The sequence below is a fragment of the Pyrus communis genome, chromosome 15 (assembly GCF_963583255.1).
Source record: "Pyrus communis chromosome 15, drPyrComm1.1, whole genome shotgun sequence".
Lineage (NCBI taxonomy): Eukaryota > Viridiplantae > Streptophyta > Magnoliopsida > Rosales > Rosaceae > Pyrus > Pyrus communis.
In genome coordinates this window covers 7,978,188-7,993,948 of record NC_084817.1, presented here as the reverse complement: position 1 = coordinate 7,993,948, position 15,761 = coordinate 7,978,188, and the positions used below count along the sequence as shown (strand labels likewise).

Sequence of the window (15,761 nt, the reverse complement as noted above, 5' to 3'; positions counted from 1 at the left end):
TTGCAAAAGCTGTTCCTGGAAAGGGAAGCAGCTGAAACCGAAAACTGTTCAGAATTACATAACAAACTTATCAGCTCAGACTATAATCTATCGGTTGCGACAGTTATTTGAGTTCGAATGTAACTGATTTGGCAGTTGCCTTGTTTTATCACTCGGTCTAACAGGTTAAGGCTGTCGAGATTTTGTCCAGGAATCACTGGAGTGGTGTCACAAATGGGGATGGAGCTTTTATCTGTATCTCAAGTTGAACCGAGGAGAGTGATGTGGATTGTGGGAATGATATTTGCTTTGGTTATAGTTGTCCAGCGTCTTGAACTTCCGTACGGTAATCTTTTATCATCTATCCTCTCTGCTGCAAAGGTTCCCTTAACTTCACTGTCTACTTCTCAGATGGTCGGTAATGTGTCACTTTTGAATGATCTGAGCTTTGTAGAAAAGAAAAACACTACAGATAATGCATTTTTAGATAGCAAGACTAGGAATGAAAGGGATACTACAGATGAAGTTGTGATCAATTCAACTGCTGGTTTTCTAACTGCGTCACCTGTGTCCCCAACGGTAAATTCATCGCCTAAGGTTGGAGCTCCCACAATAGTTGTTGACTCAAATGTGACTTTGGTCGAGAAAGATGGAACAGCGTCTTCCGAGAAAACCAAAAATTCTGAGCAATTGCACAATGACCTCAAGCATACACAACATAATTCTTCATTGATCAAAGCCCCTGAAGTGAACAAAGAGCCAGAGGTCCCCGTCTTGGATGTCTATTCGATGTCTGATATGAAGAATCTGTTACTTCAGAGTCGTGCATCGGATCATTCAGTGGTACGCTTGAAAGTTCTGGTTTTATTTTATGTTACATGGAATGTCATTAAATTATTAAAATGCTTCAACTCCTCATTCTTATTATCCACCTCTCTTTTGTTTGGGTACTAGATACCACAATGGTCTTCGACTGTTGACGAAGAGCTGCAATATGCAGCCTCCCAGATTGAAAATGCACCCATTATTAAGAATGATCCAACTCTGTATGCTCCACTTTATCGGAATCTTTCCATGTTTAAAAGGTATGTTTAAGGCTCCTATGTATTTTAAATAATTTCATAAGCCTTGTGTTACAACCGTACAATTTACTAGTACTGCTCAAGTGAAAATCTCATCTAATCTGCAGGAGCTATGAATTAATGGAGGACACTGTTAAGGTATACGTTTACCGTGAAGGAGAAAGACCGATATTACACAAGCCAGTATTAACCGGGATATATGCTTCCGAGGGATGGTTCATGAAGCAGATGGAGGCTGACAAAAAATTTGTTACTACAGACCCTCGGAAAGCCCACCTGTACTACTTGCCTTTTAGCTCTCTAATGTTAGAGGAAACTTTATATGTTCGCGATTCACACAGTTATACGAATCTTGTGCAATACTTGAAGAACTATGTGGACACAATTGCTGTTAAATATCCTTTCTGGAATCGAACTGGAGGAGCTGATCATTTTCTTGTTGCTTGCCATGATTGGGTATGCTTTTCATACTTCCTCTATAGTTAGTATCCGAATTACTTTAAGGCGTTTCATTTGGCAAGAAAATAAAACAGATTTCCATTTTTCTGACATTATCATGACATTGTTGAGAGAATATCCTCAATATCCTCCCTGCAGTGTTTAACGTAGAATATCGCTTGCATAAAAAATATATACAAACCCGAGATAATTTAGATTATGTAATAGTATATTATCTAATAAAAGCTACTTCCACAGGCCCCAACAGAAACAAAGAAATACATGGCTAGGTCTATCAGAGCCCTCTGCAATGCTGATGTCAAAGAAGGTTTTGTATTTGGCAAAGATGTGTCTCTTCCTGAAACCTACGTCCACACAGCGAAGAATCCCCTCAGAAATATTGGAGGCAATCGTCCTTCCAAGAGGCCAATACTTGCTTTCTTTGCCGGGAATCTCCATGGTTACGTTAGGCCAATTCTGTTGCAGCATTGGGAAAACAAAGACCCCGACATGAAGATCTTTGGCCGGTTGCCTAAGGGGAAGGGTAATAAGAACTACGCGCATCATATGCAGAGCAGCAAGTACTGCATTTGCGCAAAAGGTTACGAAGTGAACAGTCCGCGAGTGGTTGAAGCCATTTTCTATGAGTGTGTTCCGGTGATTATATCAGATAACTTTGTGCCTCCGTTTTTCGAAGTTCTGAATTGGGAGTCGTTTGCGGTATTTGTTTTGGAGAAAGATATTCCGAATTTGAAGAACATACTCCTTTCGATCCCGGAGAATAGATATCTTCTGATGCAAATGAGGGTGAGAAAGGTGCAACAACATTTTCTGTGGCATGCTAAGCCTGAAAAGTATGATATTTTTCATATGATACTGCACTCTATTTGGCACAATAGACTCCATCAAATAAAACCCAGATGACATGTAAACATTCAACTTGTAAAATATTCTTTACATTTTCTTACTTGAGCCTAAAGGAAGGGATTTGATACACTTTCTTTGAACCAATTGGGCCAAGAGGAAGCCCAAAGTCCAAGGCCCATTTGTTTGTCCATACGAAGGAACCTCCGTCGCATTGCAATTGCTGGCATATTACTTGCTGGGAATTAGGAAAGTGTTGTGTTATCCAAGGCTCTTTTTACTTTTCATATATTATTCGTTAATTTGTTTTTTAATTTTCTTAATTCAGTCGATTGACGGTCGTAAATTAAGAGGATGTATATGAAATAAAAAAGAATGTGTAGATAACACACCTCCACACACCCAAGTGAAAGAATGAATGGGTCTATGATCTTAGTTGATGTGATTTCATGTATTGATAAACATATATGAAGCCAAGAATCGAAACACTAATGTTTAAATACGAAAAATATATCTGACTGCTAGATGATATTGTATTAAATTTTTTTTTTTAACAAATGATATTGTCTATAGTAAAGGGAATGGGGTGAGCTTAGCCTCACAATAAGCTAACAATAATGTAGTTCAAATTCCCTTTTAGAGAGAGTCGAACCATACTATTAAGTGACGATATTAAATACATTTAAATATTGTAGTTAGTTCCTTAAATATTTTGTAACATCATATCATAGTTAAATTTTACTTCTTACACATTTTTATTAAATTTTTTTCATTAGTTTTTTCAATTCATTCGATTCACGGTTAGAAATTAAAAAAAGTATATGAAAAGTAAAAATGAATTTAAACTTAGATTTCCATCGGTCATGGAATTTTATTTTTATTTTTATTTGTCAAACGATAGATTTTTAAAAAATTAAAGTTTAGAGTAGCCATTAACAGAGTTTGAACTCACGCTCTTATGTAAAAACTTAACACCTATTGATCGCTGTGATAAAGGATTACTTGTCGTACAATTGAAAGTGTGATTCTGCAATCCAATGAGAATTACTATTACCAGCTGACCTGAAACGCTTCAGTTGCATGCATCATGTGCACGTTGCACGTGTCATGAAACTGCCACATCACGTGAATGTCATTGTAAATGATCGTAATCAAACGGCCCAAAAAGGTTTAATCAAATGCTCAATCAAGCCTAAGTAACAGGTGACAGGTCCCACCGCAAGGGACCAAATCAAATTATTACTTCACTGCCAAACAAAGAATATTTATCTTTTCTTTTTAGGTAAAGTAGGCTGGAATTTTTTGTCTAGGACTTCAAAACGATGCTTCCACCTTGCTCGTCACGAAAGAATCTGTTAAATTTTACTCGTAATAATTTCAAGTGTGAGCTAAATTCACTGATTATGTTGGCTATAGTAATATATTTATTTTCTACATTTGAGTTCAAATCTCGTGATTTAAGTATTTAGACAAAGTGAAATTACAAGCTTTTTTTATTTATTTATAAATTTACGCCTAGTCTTGTTTACAATCAGTTTGCCTCTTGTCGTAAAATATAAAAATTTGTATGTAACGGTTAGAACTTTTTCTTTAATTCATTGCATTATGAATTTAGATTTTTTTTTTCTTTGTCTAAATATAACGGTTAAGGACAACATAAAAATTTGAAAATTGAAAGCTTACCTACATCTACATGCGTGTATTGATTTAGTAGAAACTCAATTAAAATATGCAATAAAATATGCCTTTAAACTTTTAGACATTCTGTTTTGGTGTGCTAACTATTTATATATAATGCATAATGGCATAAGTTGACAAAAGATGTAGCCCTGCATTTATCTAAATACTCATTTAAGAATGAAAAATCTTACGTTTGATTCTCATTAAAAATATATTTAAATTACGTTATTATTAATTCATTGTAAGGCTACATATATTTTCCTTCCTTTTATGGATATAAAAATCAAAGGGGATGCCCAAGGGGTCAGGCTTTACCAAACGATTGCAATGCAACGTTGCAAGCAACCAATCAATCAGACAATAGTAGCCGTCTTGTCGGTCTAATCTCTCATTTTCCTGTCAGCAAAGGCGATTAGGAGGTGCCATTTTTGTAAATATTTAGACAAGAAAATGTGTAGCTTTGGCAAATTGGAAATACAAGTCAATGAAAATCTCACAGCTTCCCCCGTCTCGGTAAGGCCATTGCAGAAGGGGAGCGAAGAAGCTCGGCAGCTTTTCTCTGAAAGCGAAGGTATTTCCTTGAACCCATTAAGCTAGTCCGTTTCTTTTTTCTGTTCACAGCGAGAAAATAGCTGTTTGGTTGCTGAAAAAGTGTGGGAAATGGAAGGAAAGTACCAGGTTGGGAATGTAATGTTAGAACCGAAATTTGAGTACGAGCAAAACCCAGTTTGTAGAATTCCGGATAAATTTGGAATCTTTATTTCTCTCTCTCTCTCTCTCTCTCTCTCTCTCTCTCTCTCTCACAATCAGCTGTGATTATAGTTTAAAGTTTGATTCTTGAATGTTTTCCTGTTTTAGTCAAGTTGCAAAATGATCATAGTTTAATGGGTTTGTTCTTGCATGCTGAGATTTTTGATTGAAAATTCAACCTTATTGTTTTTTTGGTAGTAGATGGGTTCTTTGTGGTTTGCTTGGAGGGAAATGGTAGATGTCAGCTGTAATTCATAATTCAAATTTCTTGAATGTAATTTGATTCACTTGGAAATTAAGAAATGCAAGGATTGTTGTTTAATTGCTGATGAGCAGCTTAAATCTCATCTGTTTCCCGATGGTGCACTTAAATTTCTTGATTGGTTTAGATATAATTTGCCAACAACTAGTTGCATATGTTTGTTTTTAAGGTATCTTATTAAGTGCATTTGAGGACTGATTGAAGAATGCATTCAATTTTTTCGGTAATTAGGAAAATAGCTCCCTCTTTAATAATTACAGTTCGTGATTGTGGCACTGGAAAATGTGCAGGGTGGATTATGTTTTTATATAATTTTGTCAAAAACTGCCCAATAATCACTAGAGCGGTCTGTCAAAATGGGTCAGGAGCTTTTGTCTCTGTGTCAAGTCGAAACGAGGAGATTGCTGTGGATTGTGGGAATGTTGTTTGCTGTGATTTTAGTTGTCCAGCATCTTGAGCTTCCATATGGTACTGTCTTATCATCTATCCTCTCCGCTGCAAAGGTTCCGGTAGAGGGGAAAAGTCACTTCCAAGCTGTGCATTCGCCATCTGATTCTGAGGCTGTTGGTAACATGTCACTTTCTAATGATTTGAACTACACTGGTACATATGGAATTCACGAGATGGCAAACGATACTAGGACCTCTGGTTTTGTATTAGAAAGAAATGAAGTCTCAAACAGAACTTTAGAAATCGATGAGGATACAGGTAATGATCAGGAGGAGCCATCTGATATTTTTGTAAAGCAAAATAGAACTTTCATTGTGGAAAATGTCAACCCCTTGGAGACTGACATTGAACAAGAGCAGCGACATAGCTCTTTTGAAAAGCAAAATACCACTGATACTACTTTTTCAGAAGGTGGGACTAGGAATGAAAGTAATACAACGGATGAGGTTGTAAATTCTACTGCTGGTTTTCCAACCACTTCACCTGCATCCCCAATGATAAATTCATCATCGATCGCAGCTCCAGCAATTATTGAAACAAACGTCGGAGCACCCCCTATAGCTGTTGGCTCAAATGTGACTTTGGTTCAGAAAGATCAAACAACTTTGTCCCAGAAACCCGAAAGCTCTGAGCAATTGCATAGTAACCTCAGCCGAACAGAACAAAGTTCTTCACTGACCAGGGTCCCAGAAATGAACAAAGAGCCAGAGGTTCCAGCCTTGGATGTATATTCAATATCTGATATGAACAAGCTGTTGCATAAGAGTCGTTCCTCATACCATTCAGTGGTACGTTTTAAAGATTTGATTTATGTTATTTGAATCTGGTTACGTTTTTCTTAAAATGCTTCAACTCCTTGTTCTTATTTTTGACTTTTCATGTTTTGTATTGTTTTTGGTCAGAAACCACGATGGTCTTCAACAGTTGACCAAGAGTTGCAATATGCAGCATCACAGATTGAAAACGCACCCCTTCTAAAGAGTGATCAAACTCTTTATGCTCCACTATACAGGAATCTTTCCATGTTTAAAAGGTCAGTTGATGAAACCGTTATATGTATGAACTCTTACAGTACAGTCACTTTTAGAAGTTATTGCAAACACGAACCTGTTCTTACTGAAAAAAACAGTTGATGATATCTGTCACAAGCTGGTAACCTATGTGGATAGAGTCAAATGAAAATGTTGGCATATGCATTATCTTGCAATGTTGGTCGTTACTTTTCCAGTTTAAAATCATCATAATTCATTCTAGAAATTTCATAAGCTGCATGTTGTGACTATTCAAGTAGTTACTCCTGCTCAAGTAAATTCTCATCTAATTTGCAGGAGCTATGAACTAATGGAGAACACTTTTAAAGTATACGTATACCGGGAAGGAGAAAGACCTATATTACACTCCCCATTTCTCAGGGGAATATATGCTTCCGAGGGTTGGTTCATGAAGCAGATGGAAGCTGACAAGAGATTTGTTACCAAAAACCCTCGGAAAGCCCACCTGTATTACTTGCCTTTTAGCTCTCGAAGGTTAGAGGAAAGTTTGTATGTACCCAATTCACACAATCGTAAAAATCTTGTACAATATTTGAAGGACTATGTGGACATGATTGCCGGGAAGTATCCTTTCTGGAACAGAACTGGAGGAGCCGATCATTTTCTTGTTGCTTGCCATGACTGGGTATGCTTTCCATGCTTCCTGTATAGTTTGCTTTGCGATTTACGTAAGGGAATTTATTTTTAATTAATTGCTAAGTAGCCTTCAAATTCAAACTGTAGATAGTTTTAAGTACATTATATTTTTCTAATAAAAGCCACTTCTTCAGGCCCCGTCAGAAACAAAGAAAATTATGGCTAAGTGCATAAGAGCCCTCTGCAATGCTGATGTCAAAGAAGGTTTTGTAGTTGGCAAGGATGTGTCTCTTCCCGAAACATACATCAAGAATGATAAGAAGCCTCTCAGGGATCTCGGAGGCACTCGTCCTTCCAAGAGGTCAATACTCGCTTTCTTTGCTGGAAGCATGCATGGCTATGTCAGGCCAATTCTGTTGCAGCATTGGGAAAACAAAGATCCTGACATGCAGATCTTCGGTCGATTGCCTGAGGGAAAGGGCAATAAGAACTACGTCCGTCATATGCAGAGCAGCAAGTACTGTATTTGCGCAAAAGGTTACGAAGTGAACAGTCCGCGAGTGGTAGAGGCCATTTTCTACGAGTGTGTTCCGGTGATCATTTCAGACAATTTCGTGCCTCCATTTTTCGAAGTTCTGAAGTGGGAGTCGTTTGCTGTTTTCGTGTTGGAGAAGGATATCCCGAATTTGAAGAACATACTCCTTTCGATCCCGAAGAAGAGATATCTACAGATGCAAATGAGGGTGAGAAGGGTGCAACAGCATTTTCTGTGGCATGCTAAGCCTGAGAAGTATGATATTTTTCATATGATACTGCACAATATTTGGTACAATAGACTCCAGCAGATAAAACCCAATTGACACAGGAACATTCTAGTCATGTAAATTCTGCTTTTGTATATTTTTTTTTAATTGTTTATTTTTGGAAGAAAGTGAAATAACAAGAAAATGTAGTGGCAGGTTGCATTTGAAATTTCAGAAACTTTTGGTACAAGAATTGTTATTAAAGTATATTGTATATATCAAGGCAGAGAGCTGGTTTTTATTCTCTCATATATATTGGGATATAGCGCTCAATCACTATTCAGTTGGTAAATGATTCCTATTGGGATATTATGCCAAATCTATATTGGATCACCAAATTTTAAAAGACTCTAATTCGTCTGAATTGAATATCACTAGACTTTGAAGAGCTTTATAAAATCTGAATTGAGTGTCAGTAGAGTTTGGCGAATTCCTTTAAAATTCTTTAGAGCATGTTTAGTATTCAATTTGAATTCAATTATTTAAACTCAAAAACAGTTTTTTAGTCTCAACTTAAGCCTAAAATTCTTGTTTAGGTGGACTATTTTGAGAAACTGAACTCTTGTTTAGGTGGACTATTTTGAGAAACTGAACTCAAAACTAACTTGAAAATATAACTTAAGTCATGAAAACATAAAAAGCCCATTCTTATCCTGCTCCCCTCTCTGTCTCTCTTTCTCCCCTTCAGCCCTAGCAGCGAGTTGTTGATAAGAGAATTATTTTTAATTGTTAAGACTTAAAAACAATTATGTGTCATACTAAACAAGTTTTTGGATTTTATAAAAAAAACTATTCTCTTAAGAGATGGTCCCAAAAAGTATTTTTAAAACTAATGAAACTTTTCTAGTAGAATACCAAATTCAAAACCCTTAAATTTCTTTAGAATCTCAAATGAATACACCACTCAATCCTATTTTGGGTTGAAAATCTTAGAAACAAATCCGCCCGATATTGGAAACAAATGTTGGTTAGGAGCAAGTATGCGTATCTAGGGAACAATATCAAACTACATAGTTTTGATAGTTTCAATATTGTTACGATCATATTTTGGATATTGTTGTTGTTGCTGCTTAAAAATGTTCATCATGCACACTTTCTTATACAATTTTTTTTTTTATGTTTATAATTAAAGTGTAGATAATTTTTCTAGAATGTCAATAACATGTGTTATATTTAAACAATTTAATTATGGAATTAACTCAACCTCTTATAGTTTGATCTCTTTGGAGTTTTGGACAACCTAAATCAACCGGTAAAAGTTACAAAGCAAGCTCGGTTATCATTCCAACACGTTGCCCGATCATCGTTAATGTGAAAGTTAGTGCATTGCCTCGACAGTCTAAAATCCTCAAGTTTTATATCATGACCGTTCGATCATAAGATTCTCCAACGTCCACAGATAAACGTTCAAGATGCACGAATGAGGTGAACAAGCAAAAATAAATAAATAAAAGAGGACAGAAGCTGTTGTTCACCTGTTTGCAAAACCTGAAAAAAGCAGTTAAAAGATACGCATTAACCTGCAAATCTGATATATCCAAATCCAAATATCCATATTTTTTTTCCTTGATTTTTCAATTAGTTTTCCCTTTATTTTATTTGATATTTTAATAAGATTAAATCCTTTGAATTTATCAAAGTTTATTACATTGATGAATTTTCAATGAAAAGAGTAGGTGGAAACAAAAAGCAGATAAAGTCTCATATTATCCGATCAAAACCAAACAGCAAGAGATTAAATTAAATTAATTTACAGAGATTTGTGGTGGGAATCCATGGCTACTTCGTTGAAGGTGAAGAGCGGCGGCAACCTGCACGATGGTTCTTCAAAGGGAAAGATTGGATATTCTGTTACCAAGAAGAAGATTGAGAGCTCTTCAAGCAAGCAGGCAGCTGATTCCAAGCAGAAATCTGTGCAAACTGTTACAAAAACTGAGGTAAAACCCAGGCCAAATTTCATTGATATTTTAACATTTTGACCTTAAAGTTGTGATCTTTGGATTGGTTTTTCAATTGGGTAAATTGGGTTTGTGGGGTTGTGAATTGATTTAGCTTTTTCTAATGAATTAGGGGATGTTCTAATTTGGCATGTTAATTAATTTGGATAATTGACAATGACATAGTGGAATTTGTGGTTCTGATTTGCTTGTTCTTAGTTTTTTGACCTTAAAGTTGTGGTCTTATGATTGGTTTTTCTATTTGGTGAATTGGATTTGTGGGGTTTTGAATTGGTTTATCTATTTCTAATGGATTAGGTGATATTAGTTTGTGGGGTTTCTTAATTAATTTGGACAAGCAAAGTGATCTCCGCACTCCTATTTTCTCCTTCTGCACCCTGCCCCTTGTTAATAGTTTTAGGATTGAATAAATCTTCGGAGAATTAAGAGGCGGAAACAAGGGAGGAGTGCAGAAGGAGAAACTAGGCGAGTGAAAATCCTACCCTTTGGATAATTGGCAATGACATAGTTGATTTGCCGTGCAACCTATATGCCTCTCTGAGGGGTTCCCGTTCCCGGTATCAGACTTGATTGTGTTGATTTCATGGTGGATGTGATGGATTCAGTATTATTTGTTCAAATGTGAAGGTAAAATCAAAACCAAATTCGGCATCAAAGACGATAACAAAGAAAACCACCACAAAAGTGAGAGAGAAGAAAGTGTACACTTTGGCTGGCCAGAAATTTGATCCTCCTGAAGAGGTACTTCTTCCCCCATGACATTTATTTGATTATTCCTATGATTGTTTGAGACAATAATGGCTATATGGATAAAGTGTCACTCATCCTTGAGTTTCTTATGCTTCCAATTTCCAGAGAGAACCTCTGCGGATCTTCTACGAGTCATTGTCCAAACAAATACCAACAAGTGAAATGGCAGAATTCTGGTAACTTTTTCCTTATGTTACGAAAGCCTCTCTCCTTCTATCTGATTATATGGTGAATGCGTAAGATGCTTAAATTTGATTTCAAGGTTGATATTATTGGAACTTGGAATTGGAAGTAAACTGTGTATCGCAAGGCCCCCTTCCACTCAAAAGTTCCTAATGATGATAGCAATTCTTCAAAGACAATTTAAACTTAGTTGACTTCGACTGTCCAACGACGGTGCCTGTTCACTGTCTTGGATATGCCTAAGCCAAATATCCATTTGGAAGAATTGCATATACACATTGTTGTGTGGACAACAACTTTACCAATTAAGCCACATGTTCACTAACAGAACAAGTCTATATGTGTGTATTTGATGGCCTCCAATTCTATATGTAGTGGGGATTGATTATATGAGTTTCAATGAAGAGTGAAGAATCTAAACTTTATAGGAAGTGAGGAAAAGTCAGAGAAGCAGCCTGCTATGTCCTTTTGGTTGCATTTTCGGAGGTCTTTAGCCAAGTAGCATAATCTTTTTCTTATTGAACCAACAAAACAGCTAGTGACTCGTGATTTTGAACAGGCCCTGCTTTTCCCCAGTCTGCACTCTGGTAGGTTGGCTAGCTTAAGATGATCTTGTTGAAATTGCCTTACGTTCTAAATTTTTCTTGAAAACATGTTTGATCGGTTAGGGCCATGAAAAACAATAGCAATTTGTAGAAGAACAAGTAGACCAATCTTACATAGTGTGGAACCAGCCAACTTTGTATTTGGCTGCTGAAGAATGTGCTCAGTCCCTTACACTGTGCACTTCAACATGACGCCACGCATTTGCAGTTCTTCAATACAGTAATTCATATTCTCGTCAATCTCCATTGCTTCTCCTGTGAATGTTTTGGGGCTAGTGGATCAAGCGTTTCTGAGCAATGTGCGTTATCACAGTTCTGAATCTCTCATCAAAACATGCTCTCAAGTTTTTTTATACATGAGGAATCCTTCTTGGATGTTATCCTCAAATGTTTGTTTTGAACTTTGGAAGCCATTTACTTCTGATGATGTTTCTTATGTTTTGGATTTTTTTTGTTTCTTTGCTGCACTGGTCAACTATGTGGTTAATGAACTTCTTATTTACACTTGTACCCTACACAAATTTGAAAACTAACCGACCAACTTGTAAGAACCGTCTATTTTAAGGGGAAATATACAGCAGTCTTGTTGATATCTATGATGCGAGCTAGTAAATGATTGATGTGCATCGGTAGTCTTTTAATTTCTGGTGCCGTGAATTAGATGCTATGTGGATTTTCTTTTAAATATTGGTATGCCCTTTTCGTTTGCAGGATGATGGAACATGGCCTATTGTCCCCTGAAAGATCCAGAAAGGCATATGAGAAGAAGCAGAGAAAGCAAAAGCAACTTCGTTTGGGAACTCCTATTAAGTCTACACCAAAACCAGCAAGTAAACCTGAGAGTTCACAGAGGCCACAACAGCAGGCATCTAAGAACGGCGATGTAAAAGCCAAGAAGAGAGTTATCAAAGAGAGTGACGACGACGATGATTTCATTTTAAGTTCCAGGAGGAGGAAAGCATAAGCGAAAATATTAAAAGAACCCCTTATCTGTGTACTTTTAGGAATTGCTTGTTTAGATTTCTTCTTATTTGATCGGGAAAAAAAGCCGGGAACTGTTAGATATCAGACAAGGTGAGAGTGAGACATTCTTTATTATTGTCAAACTTATGAAAACAATAAGCAAAGACTCTCAGGTTACTTCTGTTTCATTTCTTCGACTTGTCAGTAGTTCATCAACTGTGTTACATAAACGCTGATTAGCCGAAGAATTAATGTTATTGTTAAGCTCTCTTATGATACTTATCTCAAGCTTCCATTCCAACACTCAAAAGATAACCGGATTCGCAGTTTTTTCGATCCGTGTACCTTGCTGATGTATACATTCATTGTTTCTGTTCCATGTATCCAATAGGGCTACCTCCTCTTGTTCTTGCCTGTTGGAGAAAGCCAACTAGCCAAGGGGTTAGGGTTGTTCATAAACTTAGCTATGGGGCATTTTTCAATTTAATTTCAGCCCACAGAGATGAAGATTAAACAAACTGGAGTGGAAATTAATTGAGGTTTTAATGGATGTTGACTTCCAAATATTTTTCACTCTGTAGTTATAAGAATGATTAGCACTTAAAATTTATCCTTTCCAATCCTACCATCTTTTAGGGATTGGAAGGAATCAATTTTATTCATGACTAATCACATGATGACAGATAAACACAAAGGAGTATACACCTAAGAATAGTTGATTGAGAATCTCAAAACTGATATTACACGCATCAACAACTAAGATAAGAGGTCTGTAATGCATGTGCTGTGTGACATATGAAAAAGATAACAATGAGATATACAACCGAGAATAGGTAAGAATTAATCTTCAACTTAGATGCCATTTACAAAGACGAGAGAGGGTCTGTAATGTTATCTGTCATCTGTCACTGTGTCCATGCTTTGATGACCATGGCCCATGGGGAGTCTCACCCATTGCCATCGGCTGTCTTTAATTCACAAATTAAGTCAGTGCTATATATATATATCAAACAAGAATAGAATATAAAAAATTTAGAGCAAGGGGACTCACATATAGTTATTGATGCAGGACAAGCCAAGGGTTCTCGGGGAGGCGGGGGATGATAACTTGGGAATCACTCAACCAGGAACAACGGAGCTCGTTCACGTCGTTAATCGTGAATTCGCTCACACGACCAAGCCAAATGCTTGATTAGGGAAGGAGAAATCACTCACTTCAATTGCACAAAGAAACATATGTTTTAATTCATTTAAGTATGTCCTTCAAGGCTTTCTAGTACAATATTTATAAGCGTTTACAAATTAATAGACTTCAAGTTTCCATGACACCCTTACAACTCCCAAAATAACTTAACAAATTACAAAACCTTTGTTATTCCAAAGCATATTAATAGTTTCAAATTGGTTTCTCCAAGTCTTCCTCCCGCATCATTCTCCCCTTCTCGAAGAAAATTCGTCCTCCAATTTTTTTTTTTTATCAACCAATTAGAAATCTGAATATATATATATATATATATATATAGATAATAACTATGATCAACCAATTAGAAATCTTTATATATGATATATGTGTGTATACATAGGTCATCAGGCCCTATTTATAAAAAATAAAAAAAATCATCAGGCTCCACACACAAAGTTTGAGATTAATGTTTAGTCTGATGTGTTTAGATTCATTATCACGCTTTCACATCAATTTGCATGTGAATAGAGCGTAAAAGTAACAGATTATTTAGTGTAGAGATTGACGATGATGATGATTAATAATAATAATCTCTACTAATTAATAAAATACTTATTGTCAATTAAAATCTTATAAAATTACCAGTTTAATCCTCTAATTAAAACAGAATATAAATAAGAAATATGGGGTAGAAATGTAATTTCACACAACCAAATTTTACTGTTTTTTTTTTCAAAGTCTCACCTACATTTAAATCATAACATATCTCTAATTAAAATGAATAAAATAAATAAAAACTTCCCACTTCCACATTTTCTATCACTCTCTTCCTCTTTCCTTCTATTTCAAAAGCAAAAATAAAAAATTTTCTCACACACTTTGTGTGTGCCCATATGTTAGTTATAATAATAATAATTTAATATTGAAGAATACAATCCTAGTCGGAAACTTGACAAAACAAAGTAGAACTTTATATTGGATGGTTTTTCTCTTAATGCATACCGACCTTTTGTGATAAAACTGATCAATAGTTGTGTAGATGGTAAGTTGGAATAATATTTATATAATTAATTGTGGGTCACCGATCCAATTCTATAATTTTGACAAATAATATTTCTCAATAATAATAATAAAAAAAAACATAATAGTAAGAAATTAAAAGATTTCTTGAAGTAATTAATGAATAATGTCTAGAAATGAATTGAACCAAGTTATAAAATGCCATCCAAGTTATGGGAGGTGTGTGAAGGATTCGTATAACTGATGAAAATTAAAGCCACATGATTTCAAAGATGCAGAAAACCCCCATTTCCCACTTCAGTCCCATCCCATATCCACATTTAAATCCAACAGACCATACAGGTCAGTGGAATGAGAGTTGGCCAACAGATATAAAATTGCAGTCATTAGCTAGCTAGGATTTTTTGCACCACACCCCCCCCCCCCCCCCCCCCCAACAACAACAAAAACAAAAAAAAAAAAAAAAAAAAAAAAAAAAACAACTAGGTGGGGATTTTTTATTTTTCCTTTTTCTTTGAAAAAAAAGGAATTTTAACGAAAATGTCTCGGTACTGTTCATTTTAACGAAAAATCATATTTTGATACTAAAAAATCAATTTTGATACTATTTATTTTACCTTTTATTTTATCGTTATTGTTAAAATTTAAAATTTTCAAACCGTTTTCATTAGCTATTTTTTTGAAAAAATTATGAGCTAAAAAGTCCTCAACAGCAGAAACCATGCGGATACAGTGTTGGGATTTTTGTTCATACTAGTATGTGTTTCGACACCAAAAGAATTAAGGACACATTAACTTCTTACCTGCATGCAGAAACTGGTCAATTCTTTGCCAAGGTACATTAGTCCTTTCGAGAGTACCTGACAGTTCTGTTTTGATGATATGATGTTCTAATACGAAACGTTAATTTGATTTGATTTCTCACAAGGGTTTATTATTGCTTGTGCCTGAAATATGAAGGAGACAGATTGTCTGCCATTTTGTTTGGATGTAATTTTCATCTTTTCCTATTTTATGCGGTCACGGTTAAACTACGTTAATATTTTATATTAATTTTTTAATAGAGATAATAAGATAAAAAAATAATAAGAATTTCAAATGCTAACGTGTCTTAACCATAACCGTATAAATAGAAAAAGATAAAAAGAGCATCCAAACAGAAG

General features: G+C 35.6%; 4 protein-coding genes across 5 annotated transcripts; 3 read left to right on the top strand and 1 right to left on the bottom strand.

Annotated features, from left to right (window-relative positions):
* The first annotated feature begins 213 nt into the window (after window positions 1-213).
* LOC137716997 (probable glycosyltransferase At5g25310) lies at window positions 214-2,131 on the top strand. Its single transcript, XM_068456323.1, has 5 exons — window positions 214-822; window positions 934-1,064; window positions 1,169-1,517; window positions 1,758-1,959; window positions 2,073-2,131. Exons 1-5 carry the CDS (start codon window positions 214-216, stop codon window positions 2,129-2,131), a joined length of 1,350 nt encoding a protein of 449 aa, XP_068312424.1.
* LOC137718560 (uncharacterized) lies at window positions 2,010-2,466 on the bottom strand. Its single transcript, XM_068458112.1, is given in 2 exon segments — window positions 2,010-2,281; window positions 2,283-2,466. Coding segments are annotated over 2 exon segments (285 nt in total). The 5' UTR covers window positions 2,427-2,466; the 3' UTR covers window positions 2,010-2,140.
* Window positions 2,467-4,480: 2,014 nt separating this feature from the next.
* LOC137717853 (probable glycosyltransferase At5g03795) lies at window positions 4,481-8,202 on the top strand. Of its 2 annotated transcripts, none has more exons than XM_068457346.1 (5): window positions 4,481-4,614; window positions 5,346-6,293; window positions 6,408-6,538; window positions 6,834-7,182; window positions 7,328-8,202. In XM_068457346.1, the coding sequence occupies exons 2-5, from the start codon at window positions 5,412-5,414 to the stop codon at window positions 7,991-7,993; spliced, it is 2,028 nt and encodes a 675-aa protein (XP_068313447.1). In that variant the 5' UTR covers window positions 4,481-4,614; window positions 5,346-5,411; the 3' UTR covers window positions 7,994-8,202. The 2 variants fall into 2 exon arrangements, with proteins under 2 accessions (XP_068313447.1, XP_068313448.1); XM_068457347.1 differs by having other exon boundaries at window positions 4,507-4,614; window positions 5,421-6,293.
* Window positions 8,203-9,464: 1,262 nt separating this feature from the next.
* Window positions 9,465-12,677, top strand: LOC137717880 (uncharacterized). The gene is made up of 4 exons (XM_068457377.1): window positions 9,465-9,873; window positions 10,522-10,635; window positions 10,750-10,820; window positions 12,144-12,677. The coding sequence occupies exons 1-4, from the start codon at window positions 9,712-9,714 to the stop codon at window positions 12,394-12,396; spliced, it is 600 nt and encodes a 199-aa protein (XP_068313478.1). The 5' UTR covers window positions 9,465-9,711; the 3' UTR covers window positions 12,397-12,677.
* Window positions 12,678-15,761: the final 3,084 nt, after the last annotated feature.